The 22,197-nt window shown below is 37.0% G+C and overlaps 2 protein-coding genes across 5 annotated transcripts in view; both read left to right on the top strand.

Moving 5' to 3' along the window:
- The window catches only part of LOC129777802 (zwei Ig domain protein zig-8-like), a 515,724-nt gene that overhangs the window by 283,607 nt on the left and 209,920 nt on the right, over nt 1-22,197 (top strand). The window lies entirely within an intron of this gene.
- On the top strand, nt 6,276-8,166 carry LOC129777800 (cytochrome P450 4c21-like). The gene is made up of 4 exons (XM_055784285.1): nt 6,276-6,831; nt 6,900-7,158; nt 7,220-7,508; nt 7,565-8,166. The coding sequence occupies exons 1-4, from the start codon at nt 6,474-6,476 to the stop codon at nt 8,144-8,146; spliced, it is 1,488 nt and encodes a 495-aa protein (XP_055640260.1). The 5' UTR covers nt 6,276-6,473; the 3' UTR covers nt 8,147-8,166.

The raw sequence follows: 22,197 nt of genomic DNA, 5'->3' as shown, positions 1-22,197 counted from the left end.
AAAAGAATTAGACTACTCTTTGGAAAGGGCCAAAATTTAATTTCTTATTTTTTTACAAAAATTTTTAAGTCCAAAACTATAATACCTACAGAATTTTGATCAGAGAATGAAATGTAGGAAATTGTTTAAATTTTCATGTAAAAATACATAAATAAATTTACACGGAAAAAAAAAAATTTCATAGATAGAAACAGATTTTTCTCAAAAACGTATTACCATATTACCGATTACCATATTTTAAATACCGATTAGGGTAAAAAATGCGATTTCAGTATTTTTGTATGAAGAATATCCAAATAATTCAACCATCGTTCGTTTTCTAAACAAAACGATTTTATTAACGTTGTTAAATGACAGATGGCGCTTCGTCCGCTTCATGCGCAAGTAACCTCAATCAATCTAAAGCCAGGTACATAGCCGGCGTGTTGGAAGCCTTGAGTGAGCACAAGGGATTATTGAAATACTTCAAATCACACTTGGTCGAATTACAAAATCACAATCACGCTGCTGTCATCACATAACAGCGCGTGTGTTTAGTCTGATCGGAGTGGTTAAGTGGAAGAAGTGAGGATTACCCCATACACACATTTTTAGTTTGGGTATCCACTCCATATCGGTTTGGCATGGGATGGCTGTATTGGAGTGTGTAGATGTAGTGGATAAAAATATTGAGAAGAGATGAAAAATCGATTTCTTTATTTTTCCAGATTTTCTGGACCAAGAAATTTTTTTGCCAACTAAGTCGATAACAAATCCAATTAACCTTATCAACTAGCTTTCATTTGATCCCTATCGCGCTCCTGTACGATGTTCCAATATGAAATATATTCGTTTGAATGAAAAATTCCCCCTTTGTGTTTGATGATTAATAATTCCATAAATAATGAGCGCACCGCAAATCAAAAGTTTTTAAAACTCCAATAAATTCTGTACAAGGTTAATTTGTTACTTCAACGGTCTAGTGTATCCCCAAAACCACTGTGAACGATTCATATTGATACGTTTAGCCGTTTTTTTCAGTCGATCGATCAAAGTATAGAGTAAATTAGAGGAGCACTTCATCAGAATTTGTACCAGAAGTACAAAATGCTATGCGTATCCTCGGAATGAACGATTCATAACTTTCGTTTTAATGCACTCCATTCATATCAATGCAAATGGCCGAAAATACACTCGTCAAAAAAATTAGGGGAACAGAGAGCAAAGTCGAAAATTTAAAGTGATTTTTGACATGCTGTAACTTCGTGAAAAATCAACGCATATCGATGGGATGCGCATAATTTTTAAGTTACAACTTTAAAATAAATTAGATTAAGATAAGGGTAAATAAGAGGTACATTTAATCGCAAATCGTATCAGAAGTACGTGACTCTCAGAACGAACGATTCATGGTTTTTTATTGAATTCATCTTCAAAGACGAAGGAGTATGTTTTCATTCAAATTAAAAGTATATCTGTGTGGGGAGGTCCTGCACGAACGTTCTTGGAACCAATGAAAGCTGGCTGATAAGGTTAATTGGAGTTGCTATTTTTTTTTTGGTTAGCAAAAAATTATGTAAGTCCAGAATATTCTTGAAAAAACAAAGAAAATCGATTTTTCATTTCTTCTCGATATTGCTGCCCACTAAACCTACACACACTAAGATAAAAATATGTACGTAAAATATTTTAATAAAAAATGATGCGCGTCCCATCGATATGCGTTGATTTTTCACGAGGTTACAGCATGTCAAAAATCACTTAAACTTCCGGCTTCGCATTCTGTTCCTCTAATTTTTTTGTCGAGTGTACTATACACAGCGAAGTTGTCGGAAAAATAATGAACAGTATTTAAAATGGCATTTGAAATACATCGTAAACTATTCTTATTCAAAAAGTGCGGGGGAATGAATAAGAATTAAAAAAAAACACGTAAAACAGAAACATTGAGCAAAACCTGCATTGGTGTCTCAGTAAGAAGTTCAATCACAAAGTGTGTTCTTTCATCAAAGTTAAATATATTTGTATTTTATTGGATATTTCCATTTGTTAGTTTATGTCAGGTTATGCACTTCCCGCACATAGTTGCTTTAAACCGAAATTTCTGTCCAACAAGGTTATACAAAATCAAAAGGAATTGATGGTAAGTAGTAGCTAATGAATTAAGATATCATTGGGTGCGAAAATATGGTAATACTATCTGAACCGGCAAACTTCGTCCCGCCAAAAATTATTGTTTTGATATGAATTCTTTCAAACAAATTTCTGATCATTTAGTCTTCCATTTTTATTTATATATGTAGATGGTTGCCTTCCAAAGACATGAAAAATTATAAAAGTTGCTGTACGATTTTTCGAACGGATGATCGTTAATGAGATAAAAAAAAAGTGAATCGGAGGAGAGCGTGATCTTGCAGGCAAATTCACGGGTCATGCAAAAGTATTCATTCGCCGAACATTTCTTTTAATAAATCAATCGCACGTTGTACCAATGACAGTTCCTTCACGTTGAAGTCACTCAATTTTAATACAAAAATTCAGTGATCATGGTCTTGTATAACTTGTTAAATTCTGGTCAACATCATTTTAGAAGAAAAACGAACCAATGATTCCATCGACTCATAAAGCGCATCGAAAAGTTTTTTTTTCAGGATAAAACGGTGTATCGATACTAGCCCGAAAATTCCCGACACTCCACATGTAGCGGTTTTATTTATAGTCGTATCTCTTACTACCGCATAGTTGACGTTGGATTCCGTTAGGCTATCTGTTGATTTTATATATGTTTGAAGAGATGCATTGTTAAACTCTTTGATAATGATTTGGTGGCCCTGAAAAGGGCCGTTTTGTTTGGTTGTTGGGTATTATTTGTTCACTCCACCAGTGTTTACCGAATGATGATGATAGAAAGATGATGAACAGTCGTTGGATGATGCGAATCAGATAAAAGATACCGAAGTGAAACGAGATATGATGAAAACCGCCCTCTGTGATCCTAGATGAGATGCCTCCTGTGTTATGTACGGATGAAATAAAGAAAAAAATCACCAATGTAATATAAGATAGTTACCAATACCGAACACAATTATCAGTTCAGTATCAATTATATAAACATAGTATTTTAATATTGAGAAAACATATTTGAAATGGAAAAGGTAATTTTCTTTTATAATTTATACTTTATGAGTGTTTATTCAACCCAATGCGAATTTTAATTTGACTAACAACACCTAATACTATATGGTCGGTGTTAAGTCAGAGCGGACCAAGTCGCAAAAAATTTCGAGTTATTGATTGCATTAGGTTAAACATTTTGTAAGGTACATTTCACATTTATCAGATTTGGAAAATCACGCGTACAGAAGGCATAACTTATCGAAATTGTTTTGAACGCCCAATGAAAACTCCTTATAGCACCAAACTTCAAACTCGTTTTTCTCGAAATCATAAAAATGTCACATGGTCCGTTTTGACTTAACACCGACCATATGTAGAGCATATGGGAAGCATATGAGCAAATCTAGTAATTTCTAACACAACTGTTACCATATACAATTTCAAAATTACATTTGTGCTACATTTTTCATGATGCATGATCGGTCATTGATATGAAATTTCACGAAGCAACCAACAGTAAAGTTTCAAATTTGAATTTTATAAGCTAGAATTAATCGTACACTCACCTTAGTTGCAATATAAAAATGCCCCCGACTTGCATATATTTGCAATGCCGATTTCCTCCAGGCAGCTTGATTTTGATGTCTCTGTTAGGGAATAAATTTCTGTAGGAACAAAAATCCCCCCTACTTTCATATATTTGCAATGCCGATTTCCCCCAGGCAGCTTGGTTTCGATGTCTCTGTTAGGGACCCGCCGCATTTGTCGTCAATTTCAATCAATCAGAAGTAGGTATTTCTGTTAGGATAGGGGTTGAGATTTTTCAATTGTTCGATAGTTAGTTTCATGGCATATATTATTTTCTTCAATATAATAAAGTGTTATGGAGTGCCGAAATCGACTGACGCAAAAATTTCATCAATCCATCATGAAATGACTGAGCAATAAGCGTTTGAAATTGGACAATTTTCACGATGTGCTCGATTTTCGATTTTCAATTTGTGCCCCAATACGTTCCCGAAAGACGTAATCCTACGTCAAAAACACGATTAGTTTCTCGAACCTCATCATTAGTTTCGTAAGAAAAAAAATGGACTGGTTATATCTATGATATAACCGTAAGGTTGACGTGGGACTATCTTAGCTTAGCAAGCATTTGTTTGTATTGATTTAATTTTTGATTGAATGAAACAATTTCCGAATTCAATTGAATTCAATATATTTACTTTGTGAGTAAAAAGATTGTATATTGCCATATGAGGTCAACTCATGCATTTGGAAAGATTATGTTCTTCGTACAAGTAAATTTAATGACAGTACTTTTACGTTTGATATGATGACATCTTGGTTTTGAAGTCTGTATTAGACAAACACATTTCAGTCAGAACAAAAATGCCCCCGATTTGCATGTATTTGCAATTCCGAGTTCCCCAGACACCTTCGTTTAGAAGTCTGTAATAGGTAAACACATTTCAGCCGGAATAAAAATGCCCCCGATTTGCATGTATTTGCAATGCCAATTTCCCCACGCTCCTTGGATTTGAAGTCTGTGTTAGATAAACACATTTCAGTCGGAAGAAAAATACACCCGACCTGCATGAATTTGCAATGCCAATTTCCCCAGATACCTTGGTTCTTACGTTTGTGTTGGGGAAACACATTTCAATCGGAACAAAAATACCCCCGACTTTCATGTATTTGCAAAGCGGATTCCCCCAGGCACATTGATTTTGAAGTCCGTGTTAGGGAAACGCAGCTCGGTTGGAACAAAAATGTCCCCTACTTGCATGTATATTTGCTAAGCGGATTCCCACAGGTACATTGATTTTGAAGTCTGTGTTCGGGAAACCGTAAATCGGACCAATCAAAACTAGGCAGTTAGGGCGTTTAGATAACGCTTGACATTTCACAGTTATTCAATTGTTTATCTAATGAAAAATAAAATTTTATTCATTGCGATAGAAGCGTAGAAATATTCCGTCAATCAATTGATCAATTGATGCAAACATCTTTCCGATCCAGTAAGAAATGTTCGAGTTATAAGCATTTGGAATCTTTCATTTTTTCCTGCATGTTCTGTGTTTAGGTATTCATTTTACCCCCCATATACTCCGGTTAGACGTAGTCCCACGTCAACAAATTTACAAGCGTCGCCCATGTGCCATTCTACTCATGATGCAATTGCAAGTCAAACTAAACACAAAACAAGAACAAGAACTTTAATAAGGTATTGAATTAGTAATTGTTTGTTTGCAATATTGCAACTATTCCATGCGCAACGCATTCCAAGCTTGTTTTTTTTTATCTCCAAGAGACATTTCTTTATACTTGAGGCCCCTTGCGTCATTTTGCCGAACTCGAAAACGTGACCAAAAATAAAGCTACAATGCAAAGTTTATAGTGGTATGTAAACAAAACGCTGCTACGATCATCATTTAACAAAGTTCAAACTTCACAACCAGTTGGGATGAACTCCCGATAGTTTTTTTTCCGTTATACAAATGCTAATTCCAACTCGAACTGGAATCCGAAGCGAACACGCGTCTGCTGCGCATCGAATGACTGTGCGGTTTTTTTTTTTAATTTATTCTAGATTTCAGAAGTCATTTCCATATAAACACGCTGTACCTTGAATTGAATGATCAAAATTGAGAAAAAAATTGTAATAGGTACATTCGATGCATTCATGGAGTCAGTGAATGATAAAGGGTTAGTTGAATAACTGGTGCTAATTACAAGTGCAGCAGCGCATCCGTGAAGCGGACAACTAGAACCAGTTCTCGATGAAAACGTCAAGAAGAAGCCACACCCAAAATTTCTGCAAACCAGATTTTTTCTCTTCCCGAGGTTGGTAAGCGTTCGTAGTGACTTTTTTTTGGAAATCCCGCACGGGATTCAAGGTCAAAACGAGAGAAGCGACAGATGAGTCGTTTCTTCGATTGGTTTTCTTGTTTGTGGTTGGTTTATTTTTCGCGAGCAGACTCTAACTAACGTTTCCATAATTCGACGAAATGCAAACCTAAAACAGCATAAAATAAAACGAATTCTTGCGCGTCGGTTTAGTTGACACAAATTCGCGCTCGTGCTTATATTCGAAAGACCTCTTGCCACGTTAGGACGACGTATAATCTTGAAGCAATCCAATATTTTGTTCATACTTAGGTTCTAGAAAATACAATACCAGAGTTCATAATTTTGAAAATCGCCACTTATAGTCTCGTCATCCGTTTATTTGTAAATGTATTGTTTTTGAATGTGAATTCGCACTCACAGAACGGTTTAGAAAATATTGTTTGGTCAAAATACGAAAAAACAGCATATGTAAAGTGTTCGATAGTGTGTTTGAGTTGATTTGTTTTCAAAATTTATGAGATACGATGGGAGCGGCACTACTTTTCCTGCCTCTGATGCTGATCATTATCTTGCTAATTGTGACAGTGCGATTTTTGCGGCCCCTAAAGTATGCCCAACCGATTCCAATTGCCCCATTCGCTCTCCCACTGGTTGGCCATTTGCTAAGATTTATTGGCAACACGTCAGAGCGAGGTTTTTGGTCGATCATCTCTTCATTCGAGCCGGACGCCAGGCTGACCAAGCTGATGTTTGGCCCTTTGCCGGTAATCCTGGTCCAACATCCAGATTTGGTACAGGCGGTGCTGAGAAATGAAAAAATGTACGACAAACCGTTTCCGTACGACTTTTTTCATCTGCGCCACGGTTTAATATGCGAACGGGGTAGGTGTCCGTTGTGTACTCGTGTGGGAAATTTTGATAATTTCTCGTTTTATTTGTATGCCGTACAGACGGTGAGCGCTGGAAACAAACTCGGAGGCTGCTGAACCCTGCATTCAAGATGAAAGTACTGGCAGAATTTGTTCCTATTTTCGATTCACGCGCACGAAAGCTGGTAGATACCCTGAAACCTCTGGCCGATGGTTCTAGGGACATCAATCTAGTGGAGTTTGTCACACGGAGTTCGCATGAAACGATTTTCAGTACCTCGCTGGGCTGCAACGTCGAGGGACGTCCGGGAGAAAATGAATGCTTTGAGAATTTTGAGCTGTGAGTGTAGAGTCTGGGTTCTAAGATAGTTCAGCAAAGATAATGAAGTTCTTTGTTTCAGTATTCAGAACTGCGTAGGGATGCGTTTGCTCAGGCCCGAATTGTTTCTAGAACCTGTTTATCGACTCTGCAGCAATTATGACAAAGAGAAGAAATCTCGCGCCATTTGCACAGCGTTTGTCGACAAACTGATACAGGAGCGATGTAAAAAACTGTCTGACAATAACAACGATTCCGAGGAAAATATCCAATCTCACATTTTTATGGATAATCTCCTGCACCTGCAACTGAACGGACAAAATCTAAGTGATCGAGATATTAGTGATCATCTGCATACTCTAATGATTGCTGTAAATAGACTAAATTTTCTTCTCGATCACTTTGCTTTTTAATGAGTCTTTTTCAGGGCTACGAGACATCGGCGTTGACCATTTGTTATACATGCCTCGCTCTAGCGCAACATCCCGATATCCAGAACAATGTAGTAGCGGAATTGCGTGATATCTTTCATTCGCCCTCCGTAGAGCTCAATCTTGAAACGCTGAATCGACTCGAGTACACGGAAATGGTGATCAAGGAAACGATGAGGTTGTTTCCGGTAATACCGATTATCGCTCGTGAAACGGGCGCTCCGATTGTGCTGGACGGTGTTCGCATCCCCCGGAAGCAAGTGCTCATCATGAGCTTCCATAGCTTGCACCGCAGAAAGGACTGTTGGGGCGATGAACCAGATCGTTTCGATCCGGAAAGGTTCCGAGCGGAAGCATGCCAAGCACGCCATCCATACGCCTATCTGCCGTTCAGTGGAGGGTACAGAAATTGCATCGGTAATCGATATGGAATGATCTCTCTGAAAACTGCCCTCACAAGGCTGCTGTTGGAGTATGAGATAAGAACCAACATCAAACGAAAGGATATGCGATTCAGGTATGAGATTTCGATGAGGCTTGTGGGGCCGTACACTGTACAGCTTATCAAGCGTTCGTGAAATAAAAACAATGACTGCAATGATGTCGTTCCGTTCAATTCCCAATCTCACAACGCCCTTTATATACATGCTCAAGCTCCATCCATTCCCCCCAAACGATAGCAAAACTAATAAAACAAGCAAATATTTAAATTATCTGCAATAAATTTCGTGCGCAGCTGTTGACGTGTCCTCCAATGTAGGCAGGACCAATTTTGCAAAAGAAGAAGAAAAGAATATATACGTATATCCGACACAATCCCCAACGAACTGTCAGCTCGTTCGGTGGCCATAAAACAGGGACAAAAGTGAACATTAAATTTTATGCTGTTCCACACGTTCCACACAACTCGGCCGAACGGCGTGGATGATTCTTTTTCATTTTTTTCCACGTTTGGGCGTTAGGGGCATCATGTCTCCTGTTTGATTGTTTGTATGAGTTTTGAAAATCGCCCGGTGGCGTGCGCCAGAACGCCCCATCTAGCAGGGTTGCAATTTTGACAGTGTCAGCCCGACCACACGAATCATGCGAGACAGTGTTGAAAGCATAAAGTATGCGTCGAGCAGAAAAAAAGCTTTACGTTGTACTGTTTAGGGATAACGAAAAAAACTAATGGTGACGGAGTACGAGAAGGAAAGAACAAAAGCACCGTTGGCATCATCATGAAAAGGGCTCTCCACCAGAGCCAAAGCAGTATGTGTGTATGTATGTGAGTGGTTCCGAAAAGATATGACAAACACGTTCCAAAATGCTGCGAACTGAGCTGTGGCGATGGCTTTGACAGCCTTGATGTGGTATTGCTTCGTACTGATCCTGCCAGCGTTCAGTTTTTTTTTATTCTTGGAGATGACTCGGGTCTCGGTCCCGGCAAGCACTCGTTTGAACGTTTTGAAGTGATTCGAAAATTGGTTTTATAGGCATCACAAATCTTCAAATTGAATTTTCAAGATTATGGAGCACAAATTGGATTGGTAATGTGCTGAGATGCTTGACTTGTCAACAAAGTGCGGGTGTAGTAGCCACAACTGTCACTGAACGAACCAGTATAAGAGAATAGTAGAACATTTTTTGATGTTTCAGATCCGTTGTAAGCGATTTATTATTATTGAGGCTTTCAGCAAACAAATTTGAGTCATTTTTTATTTTTATATTATTTTAAGGGGCTGTCCACATACCACGTGGACAACTTAAGGGGTGGTAGGGGGCACACGGATGTCCACGCTTGTCCATGGTGAGGGGGGGTAGGGGTTATGAATAATGTCCATGTGGACACGCCATGTAAGTATAGTATAAATAAAATCTGAAATTTGTTCAGAATTTTCGAAGATTTTTTCAAAGTGTTCACCCTTCGTACTTCGTATAGAATTGAGCTGCCTGAGAGTGTTACCCGATCGAATATCCATCTTTTCCTCATATTGTTGAATTTCTTCACCGTAATGTATACTTTGAGACTAATTCACATAAAATCACTGATATCTCGGGATCAAATGGGTTGGATACGCAAAAGTACGCATTACGCATTTCTCTTTATTTCTGATATTTCTGCGTACTTTCCTTGTGATCGAACATTGCACAGCTGGAGTGTCAATCTTTTTCGATAGTTTGTCCCGAAGTTTTATCACCTGTGCAGTGTACTTAGCTATTTTTCCAAACTTCTTCATCCTTCGCTTTAAGATTACCTAATATTTTTCTATTGGGCGGAATTAAGGACAATTGGGTGGATCTAGGTTCTTGTCAATTAAATTCAAACCAAACAACCAAAAAGTTCATCAATATCTTGACTTTCGCTCCATCAGGGCAAACACCTTGCCAAATCACGATCTTACGACCAAATTTATCCATGAATGTGAACTTAAATCTGCCAGGGACATCATCTAAGTAAGATTTTTTGGCCAGGAAACTAGCGGAAATCCATCTTTAAGTAAGTTTTCAAGTCAAGTAAGTCGTCAATTAGCAAGTATTCTTCGTTGTACTTCATGAACATGACCAAACGTTCATGATCTGAATAGTGACGGTTTACCAAGACGGGTCAAAGAAGCATATAATCCCACGTCAGAAAAAGACAACATCTTCTGAAGGGACTTCTTTCAAAAAAGAATCCTGGTTAATCGTTGCAGGTGTTACGAAAGGTTCATTTTTTAGTATGCAGCTTTTTCTGGAATCTGACCATTTTTTATTTTGTGTTTACCTGTGCGCTTTGCAGATCTAACGAGGTATTAATTTTTTTTTTTTAATTAAGGATTGCGAATCTCGTGCTATTTTCTCCGTTTCTATCGGTGACAAATCCGGGGTCCGTTTGAAAAAAGAGCGACCACCTTACTTCCGAGTGAGTTTTGGGATCAGTTACCTTTGCTTCGATCTCCTGGTTCCCTGTCGATGGTTAGACCTTCTTCAAAGGATTTGAAATACCGTGAAGTTTAGGACAGTTGAACAGTTCAGCCGACTATTGAGAGGATAGTTCTGATTTTAATTACGTTCGTGCAGGATAGATTCGAACTCATCTTGATACTTAAAATAATAAATTTATTCTCACACTGTTCTACGATTCATTCTTTCCCAGCAAACTGCTATATTTTTTAATATAATTGTTTTTGATTTTCCAAAAACTTTGTCAAATATCCAAGATATGATTCTGTAAGAATCAGTTGATATTAGAATCTCTATTTATAAAAATGGATTTCTGTCTGTCTGTCTGTCGGTCTGTCTGATTCTTATGGACTCGAAAAACCGATCAACATGAAAATTGGTATGTAGGGGTTTTTGGGGTCGGGGAAGGTTTTCGTGGTAGTTTGAGACCCCTCCCCCCTCTCTAAGGAGGGGCTGCCATACAAATTGAACACAATTTTCTGCATTTCTCAGGAATTAACCAAGTAAATGAAACGAAATTTGACATGTGGAGGTTTTAGGGTACAATAAATGCTTTTACGGTGGTTAGACACTCCACCCTCTTCTATAATGAGGAGCTTTCTGAGGGGAGGGGGGGAAATGTTTCTATGATGGTATGACACCCCTCTCTCCTCTGGAATGGAGAGGGGGTCCCATAAAAATATTACACATATTTCAACCAAAAATATTCCAGCATTCCAACAACAACATGAAAATTGAAAATTTTCGGAAAACTCTGAAGGGAAAAGCGAAAATTTGGAAAATAAATTCCCATATGTTCTACAATTACATAGTGACAAGTGCCGTTAGTCCATTTGATGTCTGCGCTAGCGAAATTGGTGCACCCGTGGCCGAGTGGTTAGCGTCTCACATTATCATGCCGGGTGTTCGGGATCGATCCCCGTTCTGGTCGGAGGGATTTTTCGTCAAAGAAATTTCCTTCGACTTGCACTGTGGTCACGCGTATTCTAGAGCTTGCCCCTTGGAATACATTCAAGGCGTGTTATTTGGCTGAAGAAATCTCAACTTAGTATTACTAAATGACGCTAGTTAATGCATACGTTGAGACGGCAAAAGTTCCACAGGGAACGTGAACGCCATTCAAGAAGAAGAAGAGGAAGCTAGCGAAATTGATCTTTGTTCGAAACTTGAAATGGATTTTAATGTGATGAAATGGATCTTCTATCTATATCAATAAAAATGTATCGCCGAATGTGTTGATAAGAGCAGAACTCGAGGAAGGAATTTAGGACTGTCTTTATTCTATCATATTTTATTTTCAATCAAGGAATAGTTCTGCGATTGGACCCATGGACTTGCTCATAGTAAGAGAACGTGAATGTTTGAATGTATTGATAACAAAAACAAATTTTGGGCGGGACGAAGTTTGCCGGGACAGCTAGTTTGATATATAATGATAACATGTGCCAAATCTTATAATCTGTTTGAAACCTATAAGCGATGTTTTGATGTTGAAATCATCAACGGAAAAATCAAGACTACATAAATGGAGTTTGGGAGAAACCGAAGAGCGATACGGGTTAATTCTTGGGTAATGTTAGTAAAAAACTCGACTTCTAATAAATCCAATTAGCCTTATTTTTACAAAGCCGATCGTTTGAATTAATATTACAATCAGGATAAAACAAGATTAACGTTTCAGTTCCGGTAATATAAAATAAGCTCCAAATATAGTCGGAATTCAATTGTTTCCTTGATCCGAGAAAATGCAAAACATGTCTACGTATACAGGAGGGGAGGGGTTTAGTAAATGTCCACGCTTGTCCATGGTGGGGGAGGGGGGAGTTTAAAAGCATGCTTTTTCTGTCCACGTGGTATGTGGACAGCCCCTAAGATGCTCAATTTAACATATTGCGGACCGTTCACGAGTTCTCTCGTGTTTCGCGTTCCGTCTGTTACGGAAGGATCACGAAATAACCCGTTTTTTTTCACGAAATAACCCGTTTTTTTTTCACGAAATAACCCGTGTTTTCTACACTTGAAGGTTAAATCCTTGGTTTGCCAAGAATCTGACAAGGCCTACCGATTGCTCGCTTTCGTCTCATCCACATCGAAGGAAACGATCTCAGTCATGGAATGCGAACAAATGAAGCGTTCAAGTTTGCCCCAAGACGTGTGGTCCTTAATGTGTTAATATGTTTTCGGTGACTACACCCAAAATTATTTTTAACACATGGTTTGGCATCCCGATTTATTACATTAAACGAACTAAAAAAATGTATGTTTAGTCCAAAGTCCAAAGCGATGAAAACAATAAAAAACTCCTAATGAATATATATATATATATATATATATATATATATATATATATATATATATATATATATATATATATATATATATATAGCCATTCCATGCCATGGTTCTCATATTGTCGTTAAAAGTGGTAATCTTGTTCTTTATCGCAAAAAATTAGACCCGTATTTTTTTATTATTTTTATTAGGGTGCCTGTTTCTATTTTAGGGAAAAATCCATTTTTCCACTTTTTCACAAAAATGACATTTTTCAAAAATTCATAACTTTTGAACCACTGAACCGATTTAGATGATCTACATATAAAATTGAAGCCTTATATTAAAAAATATTGAACTTAAGAAAAAAAAAGGATTTCATTTTCGTAATCATTGATTGCAGTCGATTTTTTATTCTTTTCATGGCTTTGGACTAGAGATGAAACGGATAGTAGTTTGGCTGGATACCGGATATCCGGCGGCCGGATATTCGGCTCTTTATTTGCGAAGATGGAACTGGGAAATTTTCCGCAAAGAATGAACATCCTTTAATAGAGTATCACGTGTTTTGCAAAGAATATTGAATTTTTTTTTTCTGTCAAAGATTTTCTATGATGAAATGTTGAATTTTTTGTGAATATATTAAAATAATTTTAATACTAGTCGAGTTAGAGTAAGTACTACGCATTCAAATAACCAAAGAACAACAATCAATTATTTTCATTCAAGTTTAAAGAAAACTTGGCGCTGTCTGCAGGGATGATAATCTGAGAGAGGGTACATTTACTTCACTAACTTCACCACAAATCAAATTAAACGAAACAAAGTAGACGAAATTGATTTGAACCTTATACACGAAGCTCACGACACCTTTTGAGACGAAGTTTCAACGAAGTGGCAAATGAATATAATAGCCATCGTAGCGAAAAGGAAAAAAAAATCCCATTGCTAACGAAATCGACTGTGATGCAAAAACATGGATCGTATGGATCAATCGAACTTTCCCTAGGTTTGGTAGTCATTAAACTCTAAACAGTACCCCCAATCAACAAGGTTTGCTACAGTTTATCTTTCAGTCTCTTACGGTAGTGTTTACAAAGAAAGACTGCTCTCCGAAGCTGACCTGCTGTACGAACCAAAACGTAATCGGTCAGTTAAAAAATCATAATAAAAATAATAGTTTTAATGCATCAATGTTATGAGTGGATATTAATTTAATTTAAAAAAAAATATGACCTATTTTGTGTTAATATGAATTTGTTGATTTTTTTCTAATATCCGGTATTCGGCCGAATAGTAAGTCACTATCCGGTATCCGGCCGGATAGCTTATGGAGCTTATGAGTTCGTTTTCTCTGAAAAAAAAACTTTTGGGAAAAAAATTGATTTTCATTATTGATTGAGTCAGTTTTTCATAGTTTTCTCGGTTAAAGATAGAAAGCGCAAAATTTTCTTATTTTTTCTGCAAAACTGAGTTTCTCTGATATCGAGATATATTATGTAAAAATCCCCAGTTTTCAAGAAAAAATATAAAAAATATAACGCCCTCTAGTCCAAAGCCTTGAAAACTATAAAAAACGACTACATTCAATATTTACGAAAACAAAATCTAATTTTTTTGAAAGTTCAATATTTTTTAATAAAAAATTAGCTCATTAGTTTTAATTTGATACACTGCCTTTCACAACTATAGAACCGCTCATTCTTTCTGAGTTTCCAGAGATATGTAAGAAGTTGGTAGAATTAAAGTATATAATGTAGGATGTAACAACTATCCTCATTTAAAAGACTAGCCATTTGAACTTTATTGTTGTAATATTCAAAAAACAAAAATTCCAGTGTTTCATAACTGTAGAACCAGATGGAAAAACTCCTACTCCTTTACCAAATTAGGACGTTTTTTTGGGTAATTTGGCATCAATTCATAAAATCCGGAAAGTCAAGGCATGGTTTATTAAAAAGGGCTTCAGATTCTGGACTGGTCAGCTTATTTCCCAGATCAAACCCCTATCAAGAACTTATGAGGAGTGATCGTACGAATAGTAGAAGCAGCTTACAAGCAGTATGAATGATTTGAAGAGCTTAAACGAACAGTATCCTCTGCGTAGAACGAGATACACACTACAACATGGCGCAGCTTGGTCAAAACCACCCCGAACGGGTTATTTGAACTGATTTAAAACTAAAGATGACCTACGAATTAGAAACTTGTTGTAATTCATGTGGAATTGGCGTTAACTTTGTAAAGGACTGAGAGTTTTCCCATCTGGTTCTATAGTTATGAAACGCTGGAATTTTTGTTTTTCGAATGTTTCGCGCCTGAACATAACAATAAAGTTCAAATGGTCAGTCTATTAAATGAAGATAGTTGCTTAGATAGATAGCTTCGCTAAGATCAAATGCATAGATTTTCGGGCTAGGTTGCATCGAAAACCTATATATTCCAAACGAAAATTAAAATGACAGATCTAGGCAACCATTGAATAAAGGCTGATTTAGACGATGCCAGTCAGCGCTCTAGTTGAAGTATCCAGTGAATAGAGAACAGACACTCTGTTCAAGATAGAGGCCAATTACTTGTTCGATACTGGTACAAGTAACTTGGACAGAGTGTCTGTTCTCTGTTCACTGGATACCTCAACTAGAGCGCTGACTGGCATCGTCTAAATCAGCCTTAAGAGCAAATGAACTTTTGTCCTTCAATATGTTTTGATGTTTATTTTTTCCACCCAGTGTCATTTTCATCTTGATTATCGGAAACGTCAGAACTGAATTTCATTTCAGCCAAATGAATATCAGCTGTTGTTAACTTCTACCCTGAGGCTGCTGTGTGCGGCTGGGTTTTGCAGTTGCCGGATGCCGTAATCGGAAATACCTTATGAAATTCCCGATGTCGAAAATGACTTGACGGTAGCTAACACCACTCGTTGTATCCATTCTGCATATTCCGTTGCTACCGTCTCGCCAAATAAAATTTATTTTGAACTTAAATTCACTGCCAGAACGAATATCGTTTCGGATGTGATGAATATCAATTCGTTGCTTTTGATATCCAAAGTATAAATAACAGCGAAGTTATGAACCCCACTCAATGTCGCATTCATTCATTATAGCAAATTTGCTCATGCAACAGCGATATGAACAAAATGAACTCGTTTATTATTGTCATCAATATAATGAAGGCAGTGTGTTTCAAGATGAAAAAAAGTCATTTACACTGGAACAAAATCATATTCGTTTCTCGTGAATATTTGTTGACATTCTAAGACACTGGTTGTTATATCCAACACTATATAGTTCAATTCAACTGACTTCTTACATATCTATGGAAACTCAGAAAAAAATGAGTGGTTCTATTATTGTGAAACGCAGTGTATATCGATCAACTAAATCAGTTTAGTGGTTCAAAAGTTATGAATTTTAAATGGATATGGGAACCCCAATGTAAAAATAAAAAATACGGGTGTAATGTTTTGCGATAATGAACAAAATTACCACTTTTGACGAAATTCTGTGAACCACTATATCGATTTGGTTTGAAATGGCTGTATATATATGGTATAATAATCTAAGAGCGAGCGAAACAAGAGACATTAAAGCTTTTCGCATACTCTGCTACATACACGGCTCAGACAGACAAGGATATAGATTCGCGTTTATGCTCTCCTTTTTACTCTTACAAAACACTTTCCAACTTAGAGGAGGCGATCTGGCGTAGCGGTAACATCCATACCTCTCATGCTAAGGGTCACGAGTTCAATTCTCACTCCCGAAATTCTTCCGAAATGAAAGGTAAAAGTGACGAACCAGCCAAATGTGTTGAAAATCACTATAATACAGAAAAAAAAACTTTCCAACTTCAATTTATAATGAGGTGTAATAATATCACGCATTTGAAGAACAGCACCAGTGGCTAAGAGGATAGCAGCCTAGCATTCCAGCTGGCCTTGGTTCGATCCCCGCTGACATCGTTTGGACTTTTTTTGGGTAAAATTCCAAGCTGAAAAACTCTCACTCCTTTACAAAATTAACGTCGATTTCACATGAATTACAATATTTAGCTATCAATCAATTCAAATAATCCATTCGGTGTAGTTTCGACCAAGCGGCGCCATGTTGTAATGTGTATCTCGATCTCCGCAGAGAATACTACTCGTTTGAGCTTTTCAAATCACTCATACTGCTTGTAAGCCGCATCTATTATTCGTACGATCACTCCTCATAAGTTCATGATAGTGCCTTGATCTGGTAAACAAGTTGATCAGTCTAGAATTTGAAACCCCTGTTCATGAAACTATGCAATGACCTTCCGGATTTTATGAATTGATGCCAAATTACCCAATTATCACATTGTGTTTGATGCAAAAACAGCAGTAAATGATTATGATGATTATCGCACTTCTGACTGTTTGCTCGTGTTGATGGTGACCTATCTAAGCCAGGCTTATTTCAGAAAATTCTCTCCAAACCATAAAAATCCTATCTCCAAAGCTGCGAATCCAAAAACGAATGTGGAAGTTAATCCCATGGGTTTTACTATTTCAGGAGAACTTCTGTTATAAAGAGAAGAAACTCAACTTGAATAGAATTTAAATATTCATACTAGAAAAACTTACGGAATGTATCATGCAATTTTTCAAATCGTAACTTTGCAGGCGGCAGTTTGATGGTTTGAGGAGAATATTTTCGAAAAATCCTGGCTTAGATAGTGTTGGATACAACAATTAATTATAAATTCGGTGAACCTCCCGACAGAAACTATTTTGTTGCATAGGTAAAATCGTTTCGTCTTCAAACTTCACTCACCAATACCAAAGGAATGAATCGAAGCTAGAAAGGAAAAGGGATAGAGAAGAGAAAAGAATAAACAAAAAGAAAGTATTGTGACTATAGAGGATAGAATTTCGAAAGAGAATAGAAGAAAAAGGTTTTATGGGAGTTACCAATTACCAAAAGGAAAGACCCCACCATTATTCATTTGGAAGCCTAGGAGGATAAACCGATTTTAATACCCAAAACCATATTTCCGAAATATTGTAAAATTATTGTAAGTAAAGTAGTGTATTGTAGTTGTATTCCAAAAATAAAAAAAAAGTTGTGTAGTTAGGCGTTTTGAAGTGAACGAAGTGTTTTGCAAAATTAATTTACCATCCGAGTGATTGCGAGGGAGAAACCAGTCCAAAGGGCAAGGGCCCCATACCTAGTGGAAACAGATAGCTTACCATCAACATAAATGAACAGTTATGAGTGCAAAGAAGTACTTCAGAATCATTTACTGCTGTTTTTGCATCAAAAACATTGTGATAATTGGGTAATTTGGCATCAATTCATAAAATCCGGAAAGTCAAGGCATGGTTTATTAAAAAGGGCTTCAGATTCTGGACTGGTCAGCTTATTTCCCAGATCAAACCCCTATCAAGAACTTATGAGGAGTGATCGTACGAATAGTAGAAGCAGCTTACAAGCAGTATGAATGATTTGAAGAGCTTAAACGAACAGTATCCTCTGCGTAGAACGAGATACACACTACAACATGGCGCAGCTTGGTCAAAACCACCCCGAACGGGTTATTTGAACTGATTTAAAACTAAAGATGACCTACGAATTAGAAACTTGTTGTAATTCATGTGGAATTGGCGTTAACTTTGTAAAGGACTGAGAGTTTTCCCATCTGGTTCTATAGTTATGAAACGCTGGAATTTTTGTTTTTCGAATGTTTCGCGCCTGAACATAACAATAAAGTTCAAATGGTCAGTCTATTAAATGAAGATAGTTGCTTAGATAGATAGCTTCGCTAAGATCAAATGCATAGATTTTCGGGCTAGGTTGCATCGAAAAACTATATATTCCAAACGAAAATTAAAATGACAGATCTAGGCAACCATTGAATAAAGGCTGATTTAGACGATGCCAGTCAGCGCTCTAGTTGAAGTATCCAGTGAATAGAGAACAGACACTCTGTTCAAGATAGAGGCCAATTACTTGTTCGATACTGGTACAAGTAACTTGGACAGAGTGTCTGTTCTCTGTTCACTGGATACCTCAACTAGAGCGCTGACTGGCATCGTCTAAATCAGCCTTAAGAGCAAATGAACTTTTGTCCTTCAATATGTTTTGATGTTTATTTTTTCCACCCAGTGTCATTTTCATCTTGATTATCGGAAACGTCAGAACTGAATTTCATTTCAGCCAAATGAATATCAGCTGTTGTTAACTTCTAACCTGAGGCTGCTGTGTGCGGCTGGGTTTTGCAGTTGCCGGATGCCGTAATCGGAAATACCTTATGAAATTCCCGATGTCGAAAATGACTTGACGGTAGCTAACACCACTCGTTGTATCCATTCTGCATATTCCGTTGCTACCGTCTCGCCAAATAAAATTTATTTTGAACTTAAATTCACTGCCAGAACGAATATCGTTTCGGATGTGATGAATATCAATTCGTTGCTTTTGATATCCAAAGTATAAATAACAGCGAAGTTATGAACCCCACTCAATGTCGCATTCATTCATTATAGCAAATTTGCTCATGCAACAGCGATATGAACAAAATGAACTCGTTTATTATTGTCATCAATATAATGAAGGCAGTGTGTTTCAAGATGAAAAAAAGTCATTTACACTGGAACAAAATCATATTCGTTTCTCGTGAATATTTGTTGATATTCTAAGACACTGGTTGTTATATCCAACACTATATAGTTCAATTCAACTGACTTCTTACATATCTATGGAAACTCAGAAAAAAATGAGTGGTTCTATTATTGTGAAACGCAGTGTATATCGATCAACTAAATCAGTTTAGTGGTTCAAAAGTTATGAATTTTAAATGGATATGGGAACCCCAATGTAAAAATAAAAAATACGGGTGTAATGTTTTGCGATAATGAACAAAATTACCACTTTTGACGAAATTCTGTGAACCACTATATCGATTTGGTTTGAAATGGCTGTATATATATGCTATAATAATCTAAGAGCGAGCGAAACAAGAGACATTAAAGCTTTTCGCATACTCTGCTACATACACGGCTCAGACCGACAAGGATATAGATTCGCGTTTATGCTCTCCTTTTTACTCTTACAAAACACTTTCCAACTTAGAGGAGGCGATCTGGCGTAGCGGTAACATCCATACCTCTCACGCTAAGGGTCACGAGTTCAATTCTCACTCCCGAAATTCTTCCGAAATGAAAGGTAAAAGTGACGAACCAGCCAAATGTGTTGAAAATCACTATAATACAGAAAAAAAAACTTTCCAACTTCATTTTATAATGAGGTGTAATAATATCACGCATTTGAAGAACAGCACCAGTGGCTAAGAGGATAGCAGCCTAGCATTCCAGCTGGCCTTGGTTCGATCCCCGCTGACATCGTTTGGACTTTTTTTGGGTAAAATTCCAAGCTGAAAAACTCTCACTCCTTTACAAAATTAACGTCGATTTCACATGAATTACAATATTTAGCTATCAATCAATTCAAATAATCCATTCGGTGTAGTTTCGACCAAGCGGCGCCATGTTGTAATGTGTATCTCGATCTCCGCAGAGAATACTACTCGTTTGAGCTTTTCAAATCACTCATACTGCTTGTAAGCCGCATCTATTATTCGTACGATCACTCCTCATAAGTTCATGATAGTGCCTTGATCTGGTAAACAAGTTGATCAGTCTAGAATTTGAAACCCCTGTTCATGAAACTATGCAATGACCTTCCGGATTTTATGAATTGATGCCAAATTACCCAATTATCACATTGTGTTTGATGCAAAAACAGCAGTAAATGATTATGATGATTATCGCACTTCTGACTGTTTGCTCGTGTTGATGGTGACCTATCTAAGCCAGGCTTATTTCAGAAAATTCTCTCCAAACCATAAAAATCCTATCTCCAAAGCTGCGAATCCACGAACGTGGAAAAAGCAAAGCTGCGAAACGAATGTGGAAGTTAATCCCATGGGTTTTACTATTTCAGGAGAACTTCTGTTATAAAGAGAAGAAACTCAACTTGAATAGAATTTAAATATTCATACTAGAAAAACTTACGGAATGTATCATGCAATTTTTCAAATCGTAACTTTGCAGGCGGCAGTTTGATGGTTTGAGGAGAATATTTTCGAAAAATCCTGGCTTAGATAGTGTTGGATACAACAATTAATTATAAATTCGGTGAACCTCCCGACAGAAACTATTTTGTTGCATAGGTAAAATCGTTTCGTCTTCAAACTTCACTCACCAATACCAAAGGAATGAATCGAAGCTAGAAAGGAAAAGGGATAGAGAAGAGAAAAGAATAAACAAAAAGAAAGTATTGTGACTATAGAGGATAGAATTTCGAAAGAGAATAGAAGAAAAAGGTTTTATGGGAGTTACCAATTACCAAAAGGAAAGACCCCACCATTATTCATTTGGAAGCCTAGGAGGATAAACCGATTTTAATACCCAAAACCATATTTCCGAAATATTGTAAAATTATTGTAAGTAAAGTAGTGTATTGTAGTTGTATTCCAAAAATAAAAAAAAAGTTGTGTAGTTAGGCGTTTTGAAGTGAACGAAGTGTTTTGCAAAATTAATTTACCATCCGAGTGATTGCGAGGGAGAAACCAGTCCAAAGGGCAAGGGCCCCATACCTAGTGGAAACAGATAGCTTACCATCAACATAAATGAACAGTTATGAGTGCAAAGAAGTACTTCAGAATCATTTACTGCTGTTTTTGCATCAAAAACATTGTGATAATTGGGTAATTTGACATCAATTCATAAAATTCGGAAGGTTATTTCATGATTTAATGAATAGGAGCTTCAGATTCTGGACTGATCAGCTTGTTTACCAAATCAAAACCTTATGAGGAGTGATCGTATGAATAGTAGATGGAGCCTACAAACAGTGTGAGTGATTTGAAGAGCATAAACGAGCAGTATCCTTTGCGTAGAACGAAATACACACTACAACATGGCGCAGCTTGGCCGAGACCATCTTGAATTTTAACTTATTGAGAACTAAAGATGACCTACGAATTATAAACTTATTGTAATTCATGTGAAATTGACGTGAATTTTTTGAAGGAGTGAAAGTTTATCCATCCGGTTCTATGGTTATGAAACACAGGAATTTTAGTTTTTTGTATATTTCGCGCCTGAACACAACAATAAAGTTCGGATGGCCAGTCTTATAAATGGACATAGTTATTGTATTCTACACTATATACTTCAATTCCCCGACTTCTTACATATTATTGGAAACTCAGGAAAATGGAGTGGTTCTATAGTTATGAAACGTAGTGTACATTCTTACTTTATTGCTTTATTTCTTTAATCAACATTTTTGGTAAAATTGAAAACAAAATGAAAATATATTTTAACTGTACAAATCTCTCCTCACGAGTTGCACTTCATGAGGTCCTTCTAGTTTCAATGAAATCTCATACCTAAATC

Source organism: Toxorhynchites rutilus, chromosome 3, assembly GCF_029784135.1.
Source record: "Toxorhynchites rutilus septentrionalis strain SRP chromosome 3, ASM2978413v1, whole genome shotgun sequence".
In the NCBI taxonomy this organism is placed as follows: domain Eukaryota; kingdom Metazoa; phylum Arthropoda; class Insecta; order Diptera; family Culicidae; genus Toxorhynchites; species Toxorhynchites rutilus.
The sequence above is the reverse complement of the archived record's forward strand: the minus strand, read 5'-3'. Positions and strand labels throughout refer to the sequence as shown.

Coding starts and splice junctions, on each gene's coding strand:
- LOC129777800 (XM_055784285.1), top strand. CDS start 6,474: ATGGGAGCGGCACTACTTTTCCTGCCTCTGATGCTGATCATTATCTTG. Junction 6,832..6,899: donor CGGTTTAATATGCGAACGGG/GTAGGTGTCCGT, acceptor TATGCCGTACAG/ACGGTGAGCGCTGGAAACAA. Junction 7,159..7,219: donor TGCTTTGAGAATTTTGAGCT/GTGAGTGTAGAG, acceptor TCTTTGTTTCAG/TATTCAGAACTGCGTAGGGA.